At 39.4% G+C, this 14492-nt stretch overlaps 1 protein-coding gene across 1 annotated transcript in view; it reads right to left on the reverse strand.

The window, feature by feature from the left end:
* The window catches only part of CTDP1 (CTD phosphatase subunit 1), a 96755-nt gene that overhangs the window by 72950 nt on the left and 9313 nt on the right, over nucleotides 1–14492 (reverse strand). The window contains exons 2-5 of the mRNA XM_026034894.1: nucleotides 11486–11569; nucleotides 8398–8491; nucleotides 7105–7233; nucleotides 5715–5865 (exon numbers count right to left, since the gene is read on the reverse strand). Coding sequence (XP_025890679.1) covers nucleotides 5715–5865; nucleotides 7105–7233; nucleotides 8398–8491; nucleotides 11486–11569 — 458 coding nt within the window. The remainder of the gene's footprint in view (nucleotides 1–5714; nucleotides 5866–7104; nucleotides 7234–8397; nucleotides 8492–11485; nucleotides 11570–14492) is intronic.

Genomic DNA, 14492 nt, shown 5'->3' on the forward strand with positions numbered 1-14492 from the left:
AGCTCTTGCATTTGTAGGTTTTAAGTTTCACCTCTACCACTATTCAGTGCTTTTATAGCAGCAGGAATTTGTCTGACATTCTTCAAAAAAAGAAACAGGAGAAGCTGTGCTGGTCAATCTTGAAGCAGGATAAAATGCCATTATTTAGGGAAATGGTGGCTTGGGGGTATGCAGGCATGCACGCACATGCTTCTGAACCTCGTCTCAACATTGAGGTTTAACATCTTCAGCTACTTAAGTGCTTAGACAGACAGTGGCAGGGTACCTGCTCAGCTGATCTTTGTACTGAACTTGCTCTGAAGTTCACATCAGGATCTCACTACTCTCGTGAGCAGTATAATGCAGTCGGTACTTACTGGAGAACTTTTTTCCTTCTCTCAAGGTGGCCACATTATGGCCAGAACAAGAGTTCAAAATGACTGCACTGAGGACCTGCTTGGATTTTCTTTCAAGGACCTGTTGGCTTTTAAAAGAATGCTGGTTCAGCCCTTTCTAGAAGTCCAGCTCCCACTGGCATATTAAGTTGGGCCTTCAAAAACAGAAAACTTGATCCTCCGTGTATTAATATTCATGTGGTGTGGTTGGAATAACTTAAAACCCATAAAAGCAAGAAAATTCCGAGTTAAGGACAGAGGTTCAACCTTAACTCACCCGACTATGCTTAAGAATTGCTGCAAACTCGTGGAATCATCCCCTGTAGTGAGACCCTTGCAGTACCTAGGCATAACGAATTGAGAGAATTAGCTACAAAGGTTCATTGCCAGACACACAGATATTTTGACAAACTCTGTAAACTGTCACACAAGCTGCTGTTCTCGCCCACAAAATTCTCTGCTTTCTATCTGAATCCACAGAGACTTTCTATGCTAAACTGGACAGAAGTGTGTGGATTACAACACCGAGGCATTAAATCACGGTGCTGTCTAGGTCCATCTGTGAGGAAGAGGAAGTTGAAGCCAGTCCCAACACAGAGCCCTGATTGTTAAGGAGGAGAGACAAGATGCCCAACAAGGCTCTGGGAAGCACTGATAAATTTTAGCATCATTCCCCCCAAGTCTGGTAATTTGCTGAAGACTGAGCRCCCAGTTCATCAGAGCTGTATCCACACAGGGAAAACCCTGGGCTGCACTGATAGAGTCTTTCACAACATGAGTGGTAATATGCAGAACAGCCCTGCTCTTCACAAGAAGCTCTTTATGCCTCTTGGATTGTTTGCTTTTTCGGGAAGGTTGCCTAAGGAATAGAATCAATACAACAAACACAACCCAGATGGCAGACAGTGTTTCATTCACGATACACCAACAACCTTCTTGGGTAGCAGGTTAAGAGCTGCTTTGGCTCTTTGAGAGGGACCACGCGCTGGATTTTCACTACTCTGTGAGGTGGTAACAGAAGTAAGACCTCTCGTGGCTACAGCCCATCCTGCCACTAAAACCAACAACTTTTATTGGCAAGGATACACTGAAAATAAGGTTTAAAGTGTGATCATAGTGCACTGCTTAGCTATTAAAGCCATCATGAGACTACATGTAAAGTATCTTCCAAAGAAAATATTGGTGGCTTTTTCCAAAACGTTTRCATAGCTGGTGTCATTTTTGTGGGGCCGTTTTGGTGTAAGTTTCTATAATTTGGGGGGAGGGTGGGGGGCAGATATTATCGATAGCTTCATCAAGTATCAGAAATAGTGAAAAAGTTCTGTGTTTTCCAGAGATGTGCTCTTCATCCCCAAGTATTTACCCCAATTCGCGCCCCTCACCTGGCTAACAACATATCCTGAAAACATTATTATGGTCACAATCTGTTGCGTTAGCACGGATTGTCAATTTTCTTAACAGAATTTGCTACTGCAGAGGTATCACTCCTTGGAAGCCATTCCCAGAGAAGAGGGCTGATGAATTTCTCATTATATAAACTTGTTAAAATCAAACAAATAACTTTAAAGCTTTTTGCAATAGTCAAAACACACAAAGACAAGTACTTGCTGTATCGAATTAAGACTAAGCTTCAATTTATTCTCCAAAATTAGACACAACAGTGCTAAGTGTATTTTTAATKAAGTTCTGGTCCCTTCTTTAAAACAGGCCCATAATAACTTATTATCCTTCCACCACCACATTACTAGGGACTCTAGTGCAGAGTCACTGAGCAAAGGCTGTTCCTCCCCACAGCCCCCAGACATTCGGCCTTCAAAAGCCCCAGCCTCAGTAAACTTGCCTCAAACACATTAAACAAGCTATTGACTTAGCACCACAGTGGGGGACAGGAGAGGTAAGGCTGAAATTGGCTTCTGAGTATGTGTCTCTTACCCGTGCAACTCCAAGTGCTGGTTAGTTAACACATTTCACCCTGCATTGCTCTGAACACAGACATGCACACACTCACATACTAGGTCACTATTAGAGAGAGCTGAAAGAGCAAAAAGGGCCATAAAGGAGACAAATCACAGTAATTTATCCTCGTTACTCCGGACAACACTGGGTAACCATAAAGAGAGAAGAGCTCAGCATCTTCCTCAATCTCTAAAGCTTGTTCGTTTCTAATTTTAATGGYCTCTATACTGTAATTTATGAAGTGACCAGTGAACAAAGTCATCCTTTCCAGTAGCCAGAATCTCTTAAAAGCCCAGTGACTGTATCAGGTAGTGACACCATGCCATCAAAAGTGACAGAATAGCACTCACACCACACACATCACAACATAACTGCATAAAAACAAATACACAGATGTTACATAAGCCACGTTACAAAGAATTACATAGGGCCTGTCTTACAAACAAGGTCCTGCAAAAGACACTACACCCTTTATCACACTACACAAACATACAACTTTCTGGTGCCATCTTTCTACATTTAAAGTTAGTTTGCATTCCTCTTGGATTAAATGCATGCCAACATAAGAAGGGTTTAAACCCTTGGCTAGTTTTGTAACAGCTTCTACCTTACATAGCTCAGGATAGTGCACACTCCACCTTGTCCTGAAACTGAGCATTTCTGTTCATATATATGTATTGTTTTAAAAACAAGGATTTGATTTCTGCATATTCTGGCCTGCTGTTAACTGCCTTTGTGAAAAAGTCAGTGCATTCCAATTCTGCCAATATGGTATTTTGTTTCCAGCACCTCAGATAGGGACTTTACACAGGCACTCTTATAATATTGTTACTTGGTTATGTACAAAGTCTCTTAGAAAAGCAAGCCTGTAAATCACAAGTCAGCAAAAAGCAAGGCTATTTCATAATATTCATAATGCAACTCGTACTTGGGAAGGCTCAACCCTAAAGACAGATGGAACTAAACAGCAATTTCTAGCAAAATCAATGTAACAGTAACATCCAATATGATGCTGAAAGTCTTTTTTCTAAAAAAAAAAAAAAAAAAGGTCTAAATTGAATTTCTGAAAAGGCACCTTCAGTCTGTTATTTCTGCTCCTACTTTAGGATGTGGAGACAGCTGCTGACCCAGTCCCTCAAAAGCATTCAAGACATTCAGACACTGGCAATTATATATACACACCTCCTATCAATTATTCATTGAAACATATGCTGTAACATACATACTTTAGTAAATCATATACATAAATGCTCTCAACTTTCTGAACTCCATATAAATCTTAAGAGGGATTCACATTGCATTTRTTCCTTACTAGTGACTCTGAACCGATTTTGTTTTTGTGACATTAACTTTTATAGTCATAATTTAAGTTGTTTTGGTGTTAAAAAGGTCTAACTACTCTAATATAGGGGGAAGACTGAAGAGAAGGGGAAATGTTTAAAATAGCACTTGGTCAAAATGATCACGTAGAAGAAAAACACTCTAGGAAACTCCAGATTAGCATATCCAAAACTGATCTTCAGGGAYCACAGTTACAAGATACCACAGTTTGATGAATTTACAAAAAGACCTTAGGTGGACAGAAGCTGTATTTACAAACACCAGCTAATCCAACTTAACAGGTAACAGGAATCACTTTGGAATAAGAACAAAGGACAACATATCATTTTTTTTCTAGATAGGGTAAAAGAATTCCAAGCACAGAGTTTAAACAGGAATATAAGACATAGAAAGAGAACCTGAGGAAACAAGTAGAGACTTAAGACAAAGACTACTGGCAATTTAATCCAAGTCTTTCCTTTACGTAACATAGAGATAATAATAAAGTATTCAACTGAAAACTGTAAGAAATCATTTAACCAACACTGCCATCAGGCGTTCTGATTGTGTATTACTCTGCATTTCCCTGTTACTGCAACTTGGTATTTTTAGGTCTATACATCTACTTTCTGTATCTACTTATACTATGATTCGTATCAGTTTCAGCTGAAATWAGTCATCAAACACTTTTGATGAGGTTAGACAGTTTTCCAGCAAAGTCCAGAAGTATTAGGAAGGGGCAATACTCCGATCTGCTCATTGGTGACTCTTTCCTACGTGGAATTCACAGGCATCAGAGCAAGCAGCTCAAACAGGATGCCCACAGAGAGGTTTGTCACATAAAGAGCTGCAGTCTGTGGGGCCACATGTTGATTTTGGCACAGATCCATGCCAGAAAAAGTGGCTACAGTTTATTGCTGTCTGTTACTGAGAAATACTAAGGTAGAAAACGAAGCAGTTGCACTGTCCTCTATTTGACTGGCACAGGTSTCCCAAGTTTCTCTCAAGGAGGAGAACTCATTTGGAGACCACAAATAGGCAWCTCCTTCCCAAAGCAACAAAACTCACCCATTTCTGTAATAAACATCTTCTGTGGCTTACTTAACGTGCCCCAAGAACTTTCAAGTTAGATAATTCTTTATTAATAACTGCTTCGGAAATGAACTAGAATAGTTAGTTCTCCAAGTATTCTGAAGTCTTCCCCTTTTGCCAGGCAGTGTTTCTTCATGACTACAACAGCACTGCTCGCTCATGGCAGCGCGTCACAGAAAGCCCACRTGAAAGACCACAAGGAAAACACGAAACAGCAGCAAAACATGAGGGGTAGCCACTGTTCTGTAAAAAACGCAAGATGGGGAGAAGGTAATTTTAAAAACATGGTCACAGGCCCAACAACAGTTTGACCCACGTGCTTGTATAACAACGTAGTTCCTTTATGCTTGCTGGAATAAATAAATGAATAAAAGTTAGCAACCTCTACCATGGACCAGGGACTACTACCATAATAATTTTCAGAATTTAAAGGCAAGTCTTGAGTTACAGGGGGAAAATACTAATACTTCTGAGAAGTATAATGCAAGACATTGTTACATATATACTTTTTTCTTCCAATAAGAGCTTCTTAGCTCCACCGCAAGCGAAGAGAATTCCTGTAAATTGACTTACAGCAGTGAGACCCCCTTCACTGAAGGTACATGAGAAGACTTTTTTCCTCTGTGGAAAGAGATTGTTCATGCTGCAGATTTTTATGGAACAGTTGCTTCAGATTTCTAAGACAAGTGACCATGTGGATCACTTTCAGAGCTCATGAGAATCATTTTTAATTCAATAGGAAGGCACTAGTTACTGTCATGACACAATCTGATTCTCTATTACAGGAGATGGTGACTCTATTTCTAAACAAACCCAGAACTCGGCTAAATGACTATTTATGAAGAGTTAGGGGGTGAGGAGAGAAAAAGAAGAAATATTTGAAGACAATCACAGGAAAAAAAAAAAAAGAACTTATATAGGGATGAAGACAGGCTACTTAAATACCACTGAATAGCCCCAGGTGCGACTCACCTGCAATTGTGTGTGCATAGAGTCTGCTGCCAAAAGTAAACACATGCAGTTCATAGAGCTTGGCAATTTTTTCCAGGAATTCCTTGCAGTGAGGGCGCAAACGAGTGTGCAACATAGGCTCACCTCGACTTAGCTGGAAATGAAATATTCCCTAGAAGAAAAAGCATTATTTTGTATATTAACAAAACCAAGAGACCAACATTGGAGAAGTACCCCTTAGAGCATTTCCATTGCTTTACTTCAGTCGACTGAGTTGAGATTTAGCCAGAAAGATTATCAGAGTGAACAAAATCCAAAGCATAGTTGCTCAACRCAAAACAGACAGATGTTAAATTTTGTAAATGGAAGAAGCTACACTGTTGAAGCATTAATAGTGTAGCTTTTGTTCATAGGTTCACTTGCACCAGAGCAACCCCACAAAAGCAACGTAAGAAATATCTTAAAGTTCAGGATGTCACTCTACTCACCACCACCCAGTGACTTGCAGATTTATTTCTATATTTTAAGCTTAAAGACAGACTTTCAATTGGATTAAACAAACAAAATGGGCAAATAAAACRTAACAAAAACCTATCCTATGAATACATAAAATCAGAGAGCAACTGGGAAGGAGCTTTTGCAGAAAACACCTCCATTTTTTTTATGCAGATGAAAGACACAGCCTTTCAAACATATTTTTTTTAATCTCTAAACTGCGTATTCACTGTTATCTTTCCTGGCAATTAAAAAGTACATTTATGAGTTGATTTTGCTAGCAGGTAGGAATACATGCAGAAATAGGAAAGAACTAAGCAGCTGCATTTTGCAAGGCACTAAACTGCAATTTGATGTTGCATCCTCCTGTATCCAACCATGTAGACACATCCCAACACACTGCTGGTTTCAAAGTTTCCAAATACTACAGTCCAAATGTCCCCATCAGTTCAAAATAAGTACTTCATGGAGAAATTAAGCACCATCACCCCAGAAGAAAGAACTGAAGAAAAAAATAATTACTACACATCTCTACGGAAGAATGACGGGAATAGGAGAGCCACAGAATTACCCTAAAGAGGATGTCTAACTGTAATTCACTATATCCACCCGGGACTCTGAAGAAAAAAGCCTCACTATTGGGCATTCAGTTTCTGAATCTTACAGTGAAGAATGCTATTTGATATTTCTTGCTTATAGTGACTGGAAGTGCAGAAAAGCATAAATGGAGGAAAGAAAATGGCCAATTAAGAGAGATAAAAAAGGCAATATATTTCAGATAGCATTTTCTCATCTGCTTTTATGCTCTGAATAATTATTTTATCTACCAAAAGTTTTCTTAAATAACCATCACTTCAAGATGCCTAGAAATATTCCTGTCACGACTGTGGCGGGAAAGTTAACTGCAGATATTTACCTTGTTAGACATTTGTTGGCAGTGCTGCTCTGTAGTATGGATCAGCGTCTGGTCCAAATCCACCATGAGCACCAGTTTCCGATTTCTGTGTAGTCGCTGCTGATCTTCCCTTCCTAGCTGTTCAGCTTGCTGTAAGGAGAGATAAAAACAAAAAACACACAACCGAGTTTAGCTTAGAAGAAATAACACTAGATTTATTAACTTCTGTCTATTGCTAGCTCAAGAAAATATCCTGCTAAAAAGTAACTGCATGGGAAGCAACACTTCAACATAGCTGTAGCAATGGCATCTGTCAGTCATTTTTCCGTAGGAAAAAACTATTCCAAGAATCTTCTGTAAGACCTATGCCACAACAGTAATTGAARACTGATACATTCAGTACAATATAATAAAAAAAAAAGAAACAAAAGAAAGTAATCTAAGGCCAAGATGCTTGAAAGAAACTAGCAGTGGCTTCACAGTGCACAAAACTAGAGAAATTAATCACTACTTCTGAAAACATTGTCTAGTAAATTCAGAAATTTTATGACATCAATTGAATACATTYGATGACTACACTGAGTATCAAATTGAAGCTGCTGTTGACAGAAACCATTATGGTTGTCACCAGAATTTTAAAGAGTATGTCCTGACATGTTCTATGCAAGCACTGATATTAAAAACCTTATATACCACTAGCTTTGAATTACTGTTCTCCTGCTAACTTATCTTCCTACCAGCATGGAGATGGAGGCATCCTCTTGGAAGAGGAAGAAAAAGGGCGGGGGCAGAAAGCATTCTGGTTGCAATTAAAAGCATTTTAGTAAGAAATAAATAGGATATTTCTTTTTAAAGTAAACATGTTTTTTCCTCCAACAAAACAGAGAGGAACAAGAAACTAGCATGTTTCAATAACTCAGCAGAACAGAATCTTTGAAAATACGGAAAGGAATTTAAAGCACAGGTAAGTTGCACACAAASTAGCTTTACTAGGATCTCATAAAAGCCGTTTCAAGTTACCTGACTAAACAAGGTAAAGCTACCTCTGAAATACACGGTTAGCTTTGAGCACATCTCAGTTGCKCAAGATGGAGACTGAGCTTCCCCAATGTCCCTACTCTTGGGCACAAAACAAGCCCCCAACAATACCAAAAGCTACTGATACTCAACACATCTYCCCCTCTCAGCTGCTTTTTTTTCCCCCCTCAAAAAAACTCTATATGTAATTCCTGTAACCATAGGATTTTATGCAATTTCTCCTCAATTAAGAGCTGAAGTGAAAGGTGCAAATAAAGACTGCAGAAGGGTATTTACCTCAGAGCTAACTTTCAGTTCTGGGACACTGTGAACCATAGACACAGTTGCTGTGGATAATGGCACGTTCTGTTTYCCATTCTTGCTTCGTAACCTGACGACACAGGGGGAAAAAAAAGAGGCATGAAAAGGCAGAGAAACACTTTAGTCAACGAAAATTTGAGCACACTAAGACATCAAACTAGTCATTACTAGACAACGTGAAGTGAGACATTTTGATTCAGACTAATACGTCTTGCAAGGACTTTTTAATGAAAATTATTGATCAAAAGGGATGAGCAATCCAARCAGCTCACCATAAAAATACGGCAAAAAAGTTACTATAAACTTCCAAAGAATCACTGAAAAATTACACTAAGATGAAACAATAATATCTATTTATTGGCATTAGAGCACTGGGATTAAACTACAGTTCTGCAACTATTTGGAAAAAAAAYGTAACTTAAATATAGCTACCAAATCATTCTCATTATAAAACTGCTGCTTTAATAAAAACATCCACCCTCCACACACACGCATTTCCTCTTTGGCAGGCAGAATGGCATGCCACATGTGTGTATGTTCATGTGGATGTATGTATATATACACATATGTGAAGACATGTGTGCAGCATATGAGATTCTTTGAAACATGACCAAGTAATGCCACAGCTTCACAGAGTTCTTGGCTTTCAGCTTACGCAGGTCYATTGGCTGGGAAGTCAAGCATCTATGTTTAAATTTATTTCTGCTGAATCCCAAACAATGGATCTATGATCCGAAATACAGCAGTATAAGCTTTGTCCCATGTGACAAGGGCATGTTTTAATTCTCTCAAGTAACTAGTGCTATGACAGAAAAAATCTGGTACCACAGCAGCCAGAATGAAGCTTCACACAGATTGCACACATTACCAAAACCATGTGCCAAGCAGTTCACTGCTGCTTTCCTGGGGGAAGGGGGGAGGGGGGGGAATATTAAGGTTGTTTGGGACCTTTAAGTAGTGACAAAGACACGAACACAGGCTGAAAGACACTTTGATCACAGTGTAATGTTTGGGAGCACTGCAGATACCCAGAAGCAGCAGAGAGGTATTTCACTAGCCCCACTAGTCCAAAGATACCAAGGCCATTTTAGTCTCTTCCCTCCTTTGCATCAGAGTCTAGAACCTCTCTTATATGTAATGCTGGCCGGCATTTTAAGTGGGCATTTAAAACAAACCCGTTTTTAGCCCATTTATCGAACAACTATAAGAACTGCATGATGCATTGCTGCCTAACACCCAGCGAGGGCTGGCACTGCACTGGGCGCACGAGCTTTTCCCAAAGGAAGAGAAGCTCCGCTGCTCTGGAACTGCCGCTTGCTGCAGGCTGAGCGGACCCAACGCACCGCTCCAGACGCTGCTTTGTAGAGCAGGAGCTGAAGTTCCCCTAAGCAGAGCAGTACTTACCTAACAGAGAGAACAATTTACTGCCTGATCTGAATTAATCCAGACTTTTTTCTAAGTAGTAGTTATTTAACAGGAGTACCACAATATTCAGGTGCACCTATACTCAAACTTCMGATCAGGTTATCGTTCTGGACTGGCAAAACCCAATTCTTTATTAAGCTCCATTTCCTGTTTGTTTTGCTGTTCCCCAAATACTCCCATTCTGACATTCATCACTAACGTTTACCAACATTCTGCCTTTCATTAGAAGTTAAATTAGCCCACCATTATGGGCTAATATTAACCTGTAATAATTAATTAGCCCACCATTAACTGGGCTAATTTCTAGCTTAATGTTATATTGCATATTTTTTAATCAATATTCAGTCTATCTATGCTGGTTTATAAGGTATATAAAACCATTCTTAATAAGAGGAGGAGTTAGATGAAAGAACCATGCATCATTTATTTCTAAAGTCCAATTAAAAATAATAATAAAAAAATTACAAATTTGGAGGGTTTTTTTTTTTTTTTTTGGCCCAGGACTTAAATTGCTTTAGTTTCATTTCTTTTCACAAGGAAATTGAAAATGATTCTGAAGTCTGAAATTGAAATCAGAGTTCCCAAATTACTATTTAAATACACATTTAGACAGTACAAGAAGGCAGGGTTACACGACCAATAAAACCTCATAGCTATTTACACCTGCAGAGATCTAGCTTTCAGGTTTCAGCCTCAGATATGAACACTTTTTTTTTTTAAATGCAATATACATTGATGAAAATTTTGGTCTGTATGTATAATCTTTATTTTCTCTACCAAAAATAATAAGTTGCCCTACATTTATCTTCACAGAAAGAATTTGCAGTTGCTGAATTATAGCTCATATTACAAATTCACACCCTCAACATGCACATGGCCTCCTGTTGACCCATACACCTTATTATTAAGGCCTGTAATAGTTAAAATAAATACAGTTCTAAACAATATAYCTGTGACAACAGCAACATAAGGAGAAAGACAGCCTGTATTTGACAAACTATTTCATGGTGGCAAAGCRAGCATCGCTGCAGTCACAGATGGTCATTCCGTGTTTAATGTGGAACTTAGYGACTTTGCCACCCGGTGACACCGGCACAGCCCCTGCCAGCTTTCTCTCTGTGTGCAGCAGCTCTGCCCAAGTGACACCAACTCCTGCCTGCAGCCTCTATCCCCRAGTAGCACCAACGCCCGCCTGCAAGCATCAACTTTGCAGTTGCAAAATACACTTCATTCCCATTAATAATCTGATCAGGAATGAGCACACAACCCCCTCAGCTTTAAACAAACCTTTAGCCCACCTCTGTATCTCCCCTCTCTCCCTTTTTAGGGAGGTTCAAGAACATTTCATGTTGAAAGTTAACATCTAGAAGAAACTCTCTCAGCAGCTCTCAGAGAAGCCAGCACAGAGAGGCTACCTACCTATTTATGCTAGGTATTAGGAACACCGTACTCCCTGCCTATGAGTATTTGCAGCTTCACAGTAAGACTTTTCTTGTAAGTTCTTGTAAGACTTACAAGAGAGATGCACTAGGATTACCAAGCCTCAGAGGAAAGAAGAGAAGGAAGGGAACGACAGAAGGGGCACTTCAATCCGCAAGCCCAAACCAGGGCAAAACGGAAGGCAGCCGGGAATACTCACTGCGTCAGGTCCTGGCCGCACTCGGCGCACAGCCCYTTCATCACGACGGGATGGCTGCATCCCTCCAGTCTTATCAAGATCCCCCTGAAAAGACAAAGGTGTTCTAGTTATTGCACACTGATTTCACACGTCTAGATCAATGACTGCAAGCTGCTTTTGCACAAAAGGGGAAAAAAATATTTGATTTGAAATATGTTACACTTAAACATCACTGGAGTATATATTAAGGTCAATTCCTAACCTTAACTTGCAAAGTACTTCAAGATAAATGCAAAAGGAGCAGCCTGTGTCCAGACACAAGTTGCGTGGAGTTAAATTCAACCTTCCATCAGGCCACAATCCAACAGTATGTTAATGAGAATTAACTGTGAAAAGCATTCAGCCCTTGAATGATTTTGTTTTGGCTTAATATTTTCTTGTTTCATAGTGGAAACATTACTTAAATTTTCTCAAAAAGTTGCTTTATGTTTTTAACAGATGCTTAACCCTCAGACTGCCACATGAGAAGGAAGACATGCAAATTGATTTTATTTTCACAAACAGCGAAAACCAACAAGAAATTTAGAGCCTGAAGTACAGAAGCATGACATTGACTGCACCAAACTACTCAGGAGACAAAGTCTGCTTTTCAGATGACCCATCCAGATGATGAGAACAGAATTTGAACAAAGGCACCAAAAGTCAGCATCTTGAAAATACCATTATTTCCTCTAATTTAATTTCAATATTCACTACCTGAGACACCTTGCATCTTCTTCAATACAACTGAAGAAGTTAAACTCAACACTGGGCCTTTCTTCAAGCTCTTACAAGTAGATAGAGCTCAGTTACTAAAATCCTCCCAGCTCTATGGGCTGCAACACCTCTCTAATTTTTGAAATATTAAAAAAAAAAGTCAAGGAGCTAAAAATCCATGCTCTTTTATAAGTTGTCTGTAGGTTTGATTCAAGGCTGGTTGAAGCATCCATTGGCTTCAACTTTTGATCACAACAAGCCAGTAACACCAGCACAAAGAAACCAGTTTTCCCCACTCAAACCTCTCTTTTATATTTTAGASTATTACACATTTGGAAATTCAAAAAAATCGATTTATATCCATTTACAAATGACACAGGGAACCGTTGGCTTCCAGTATGTCAAATGCTTTGTGTTAAGCTGAGGCCAGATGCTTGCAGCAGCAAATTTGCAGTTAATGCACATGTTTTCTTCTCCTCCTTCTCTTTGAAGGATCACATTCAAAACAAATGTATTTGAAGATGCCTCCTTGTAAATGACCCTATTACTAATATTCTTACTTACAGCAGTGCAGTAAATAAGGCAGCCATCCTTTGCCTAGCAATTGCATCTACTCTTCCTGCATAATCTTTTCTGATATCTTGCTTAATGAGATATATATTTGTTTCATAGAATACAAATTATAAGCAGTCAATCAGGTGGCAAAGGGACAGAGATATGCTATTTTTGTGTTCCTTCTCAGTCCTTTATGCTATTAAATGCTTATTTAGTTATTTCTTTTGAATCTCTGCACTGCTTAGTGCTTATGCTGATGTCTACATTACTCCTTCACTTTCCCCCTTCCTTTACAATGTATCTGTTTTGCTTTTTTTCTGCCTTGGCCCATCACTGAATTCTTTCCTTATGGCACGGCTACCAGCTCACACACACAAGCCTGTCAGAATTGCTTCATTTAACCTCTGGACAACAGACAAAAAAAAATAGAATTACACAGGTACACAGGCACTTGAAAGGCTCAAAAGTCAATGCAAGCTATTAAAAAAAATGCATGTAAGAGCTTATAGTGACTAAGCATCCTCACTTACCCAAATTATCTTTTTCCCCCAAACTATTGGGGAAAACACACACATACACACACACGTTTTTCATGTCATCTTTGAAAGCCCAAGTGTCACATGCTTTTTCTCCCTTGCATCTGCGCTCTCAACGCAAGATGCCAGGCAGGCTCCACAAAGGGCCAGCATACTCCTGAGCTCAACTAAGACTTAAATTTGGACACGCACCAGTTTCCATTCATGTATAGGTGCATGTGTTCTTGTTCCGTGATCTAAATAGAGCAGAGGTTCTTCTAATAAAATTATACATTTACATAAAAATGTTATTTTTCTGAAGAGCACCTGTGTAATATACTGAACAGCAGGGCTACACATCTGTTCTGCCTGTGCATGCTCWAATATGATGAGAGGATCTGATTTGCTGATGCTTGCTGGAATTAAAAAGTGCATGGCACAAAATGCTCTGCCACACCATTCTGCACTCCGATGCTTAACCCAAAGGGCAGACAAAAAACTCTAGAGCACAGAAGAACTTGGGAGCACTGCACAACCAAGAGGGTCAAACTGCTAGGTTCTTGGTCAGGCTTCCGAGTACTTAATGATGCAGAAAGTCCATCAACTAGTTCAGCACCAGCATTCAAGGAAAACTATTTAAAAAGAAAAGTAGAGCACCCTTTCTCAAGTATCACAACCATACAAGTGAGCCAGGCCCTGAGGAAGTGCAGGCAGAGGTGAAGAGCACACTTATTTTGAAGGACAGGTCATTCTTTCCTCCAATACTTGTCCCCGCTCTCACTGCCAAAGCCCTGCAACAGGAGATCTATGTGCACTGCCTATATTATATCTTTCAYGCAACAAAGCACAGAGGGATTTTTAGGTGAAATTTAAACAAGAAAATAAGGAAACCYACCCTACCACCTTGCACACATTCTTTCCAGATGTGCTTCTAAGGAGCAGAGACGCTACATGTGCCATTATAGAAGGTTTATTTTTGCTGCAACGATCAGATACATGAAAAAATATCATCTAATGGTCTCAGGATGCAGCAAACAACCATACATCTGTCATTACTCTCCCAGCACTTTCACACTTTGCCCATTTCTAAAAAAATCCCCCACTTTTAACAGTATCTGCCTTCCATCAGCAACAGAGGAAAATAAAAAGGCGAGGCAGGGAAAATAAAATCTTTCATTAAATCCAAGCACTTTGCTCTCATT

This window comes from Nothoprocta perdicaria, unplaced genomic scaffold (genome assembly GCF_003342845.1).
Source record: "Nothoprocta perdicaria isolate Ctin4 unplaced genomic scaffold, notPer1 scaffold_151, whole genome shotgun sequence".
NCBI classification, from domain to species: Eukaryota; Metazoa; Chordata; class Aves; order Tinamiformes; family Tinamidae; genus Nothoprocta; species Nothoprocta perdicaria.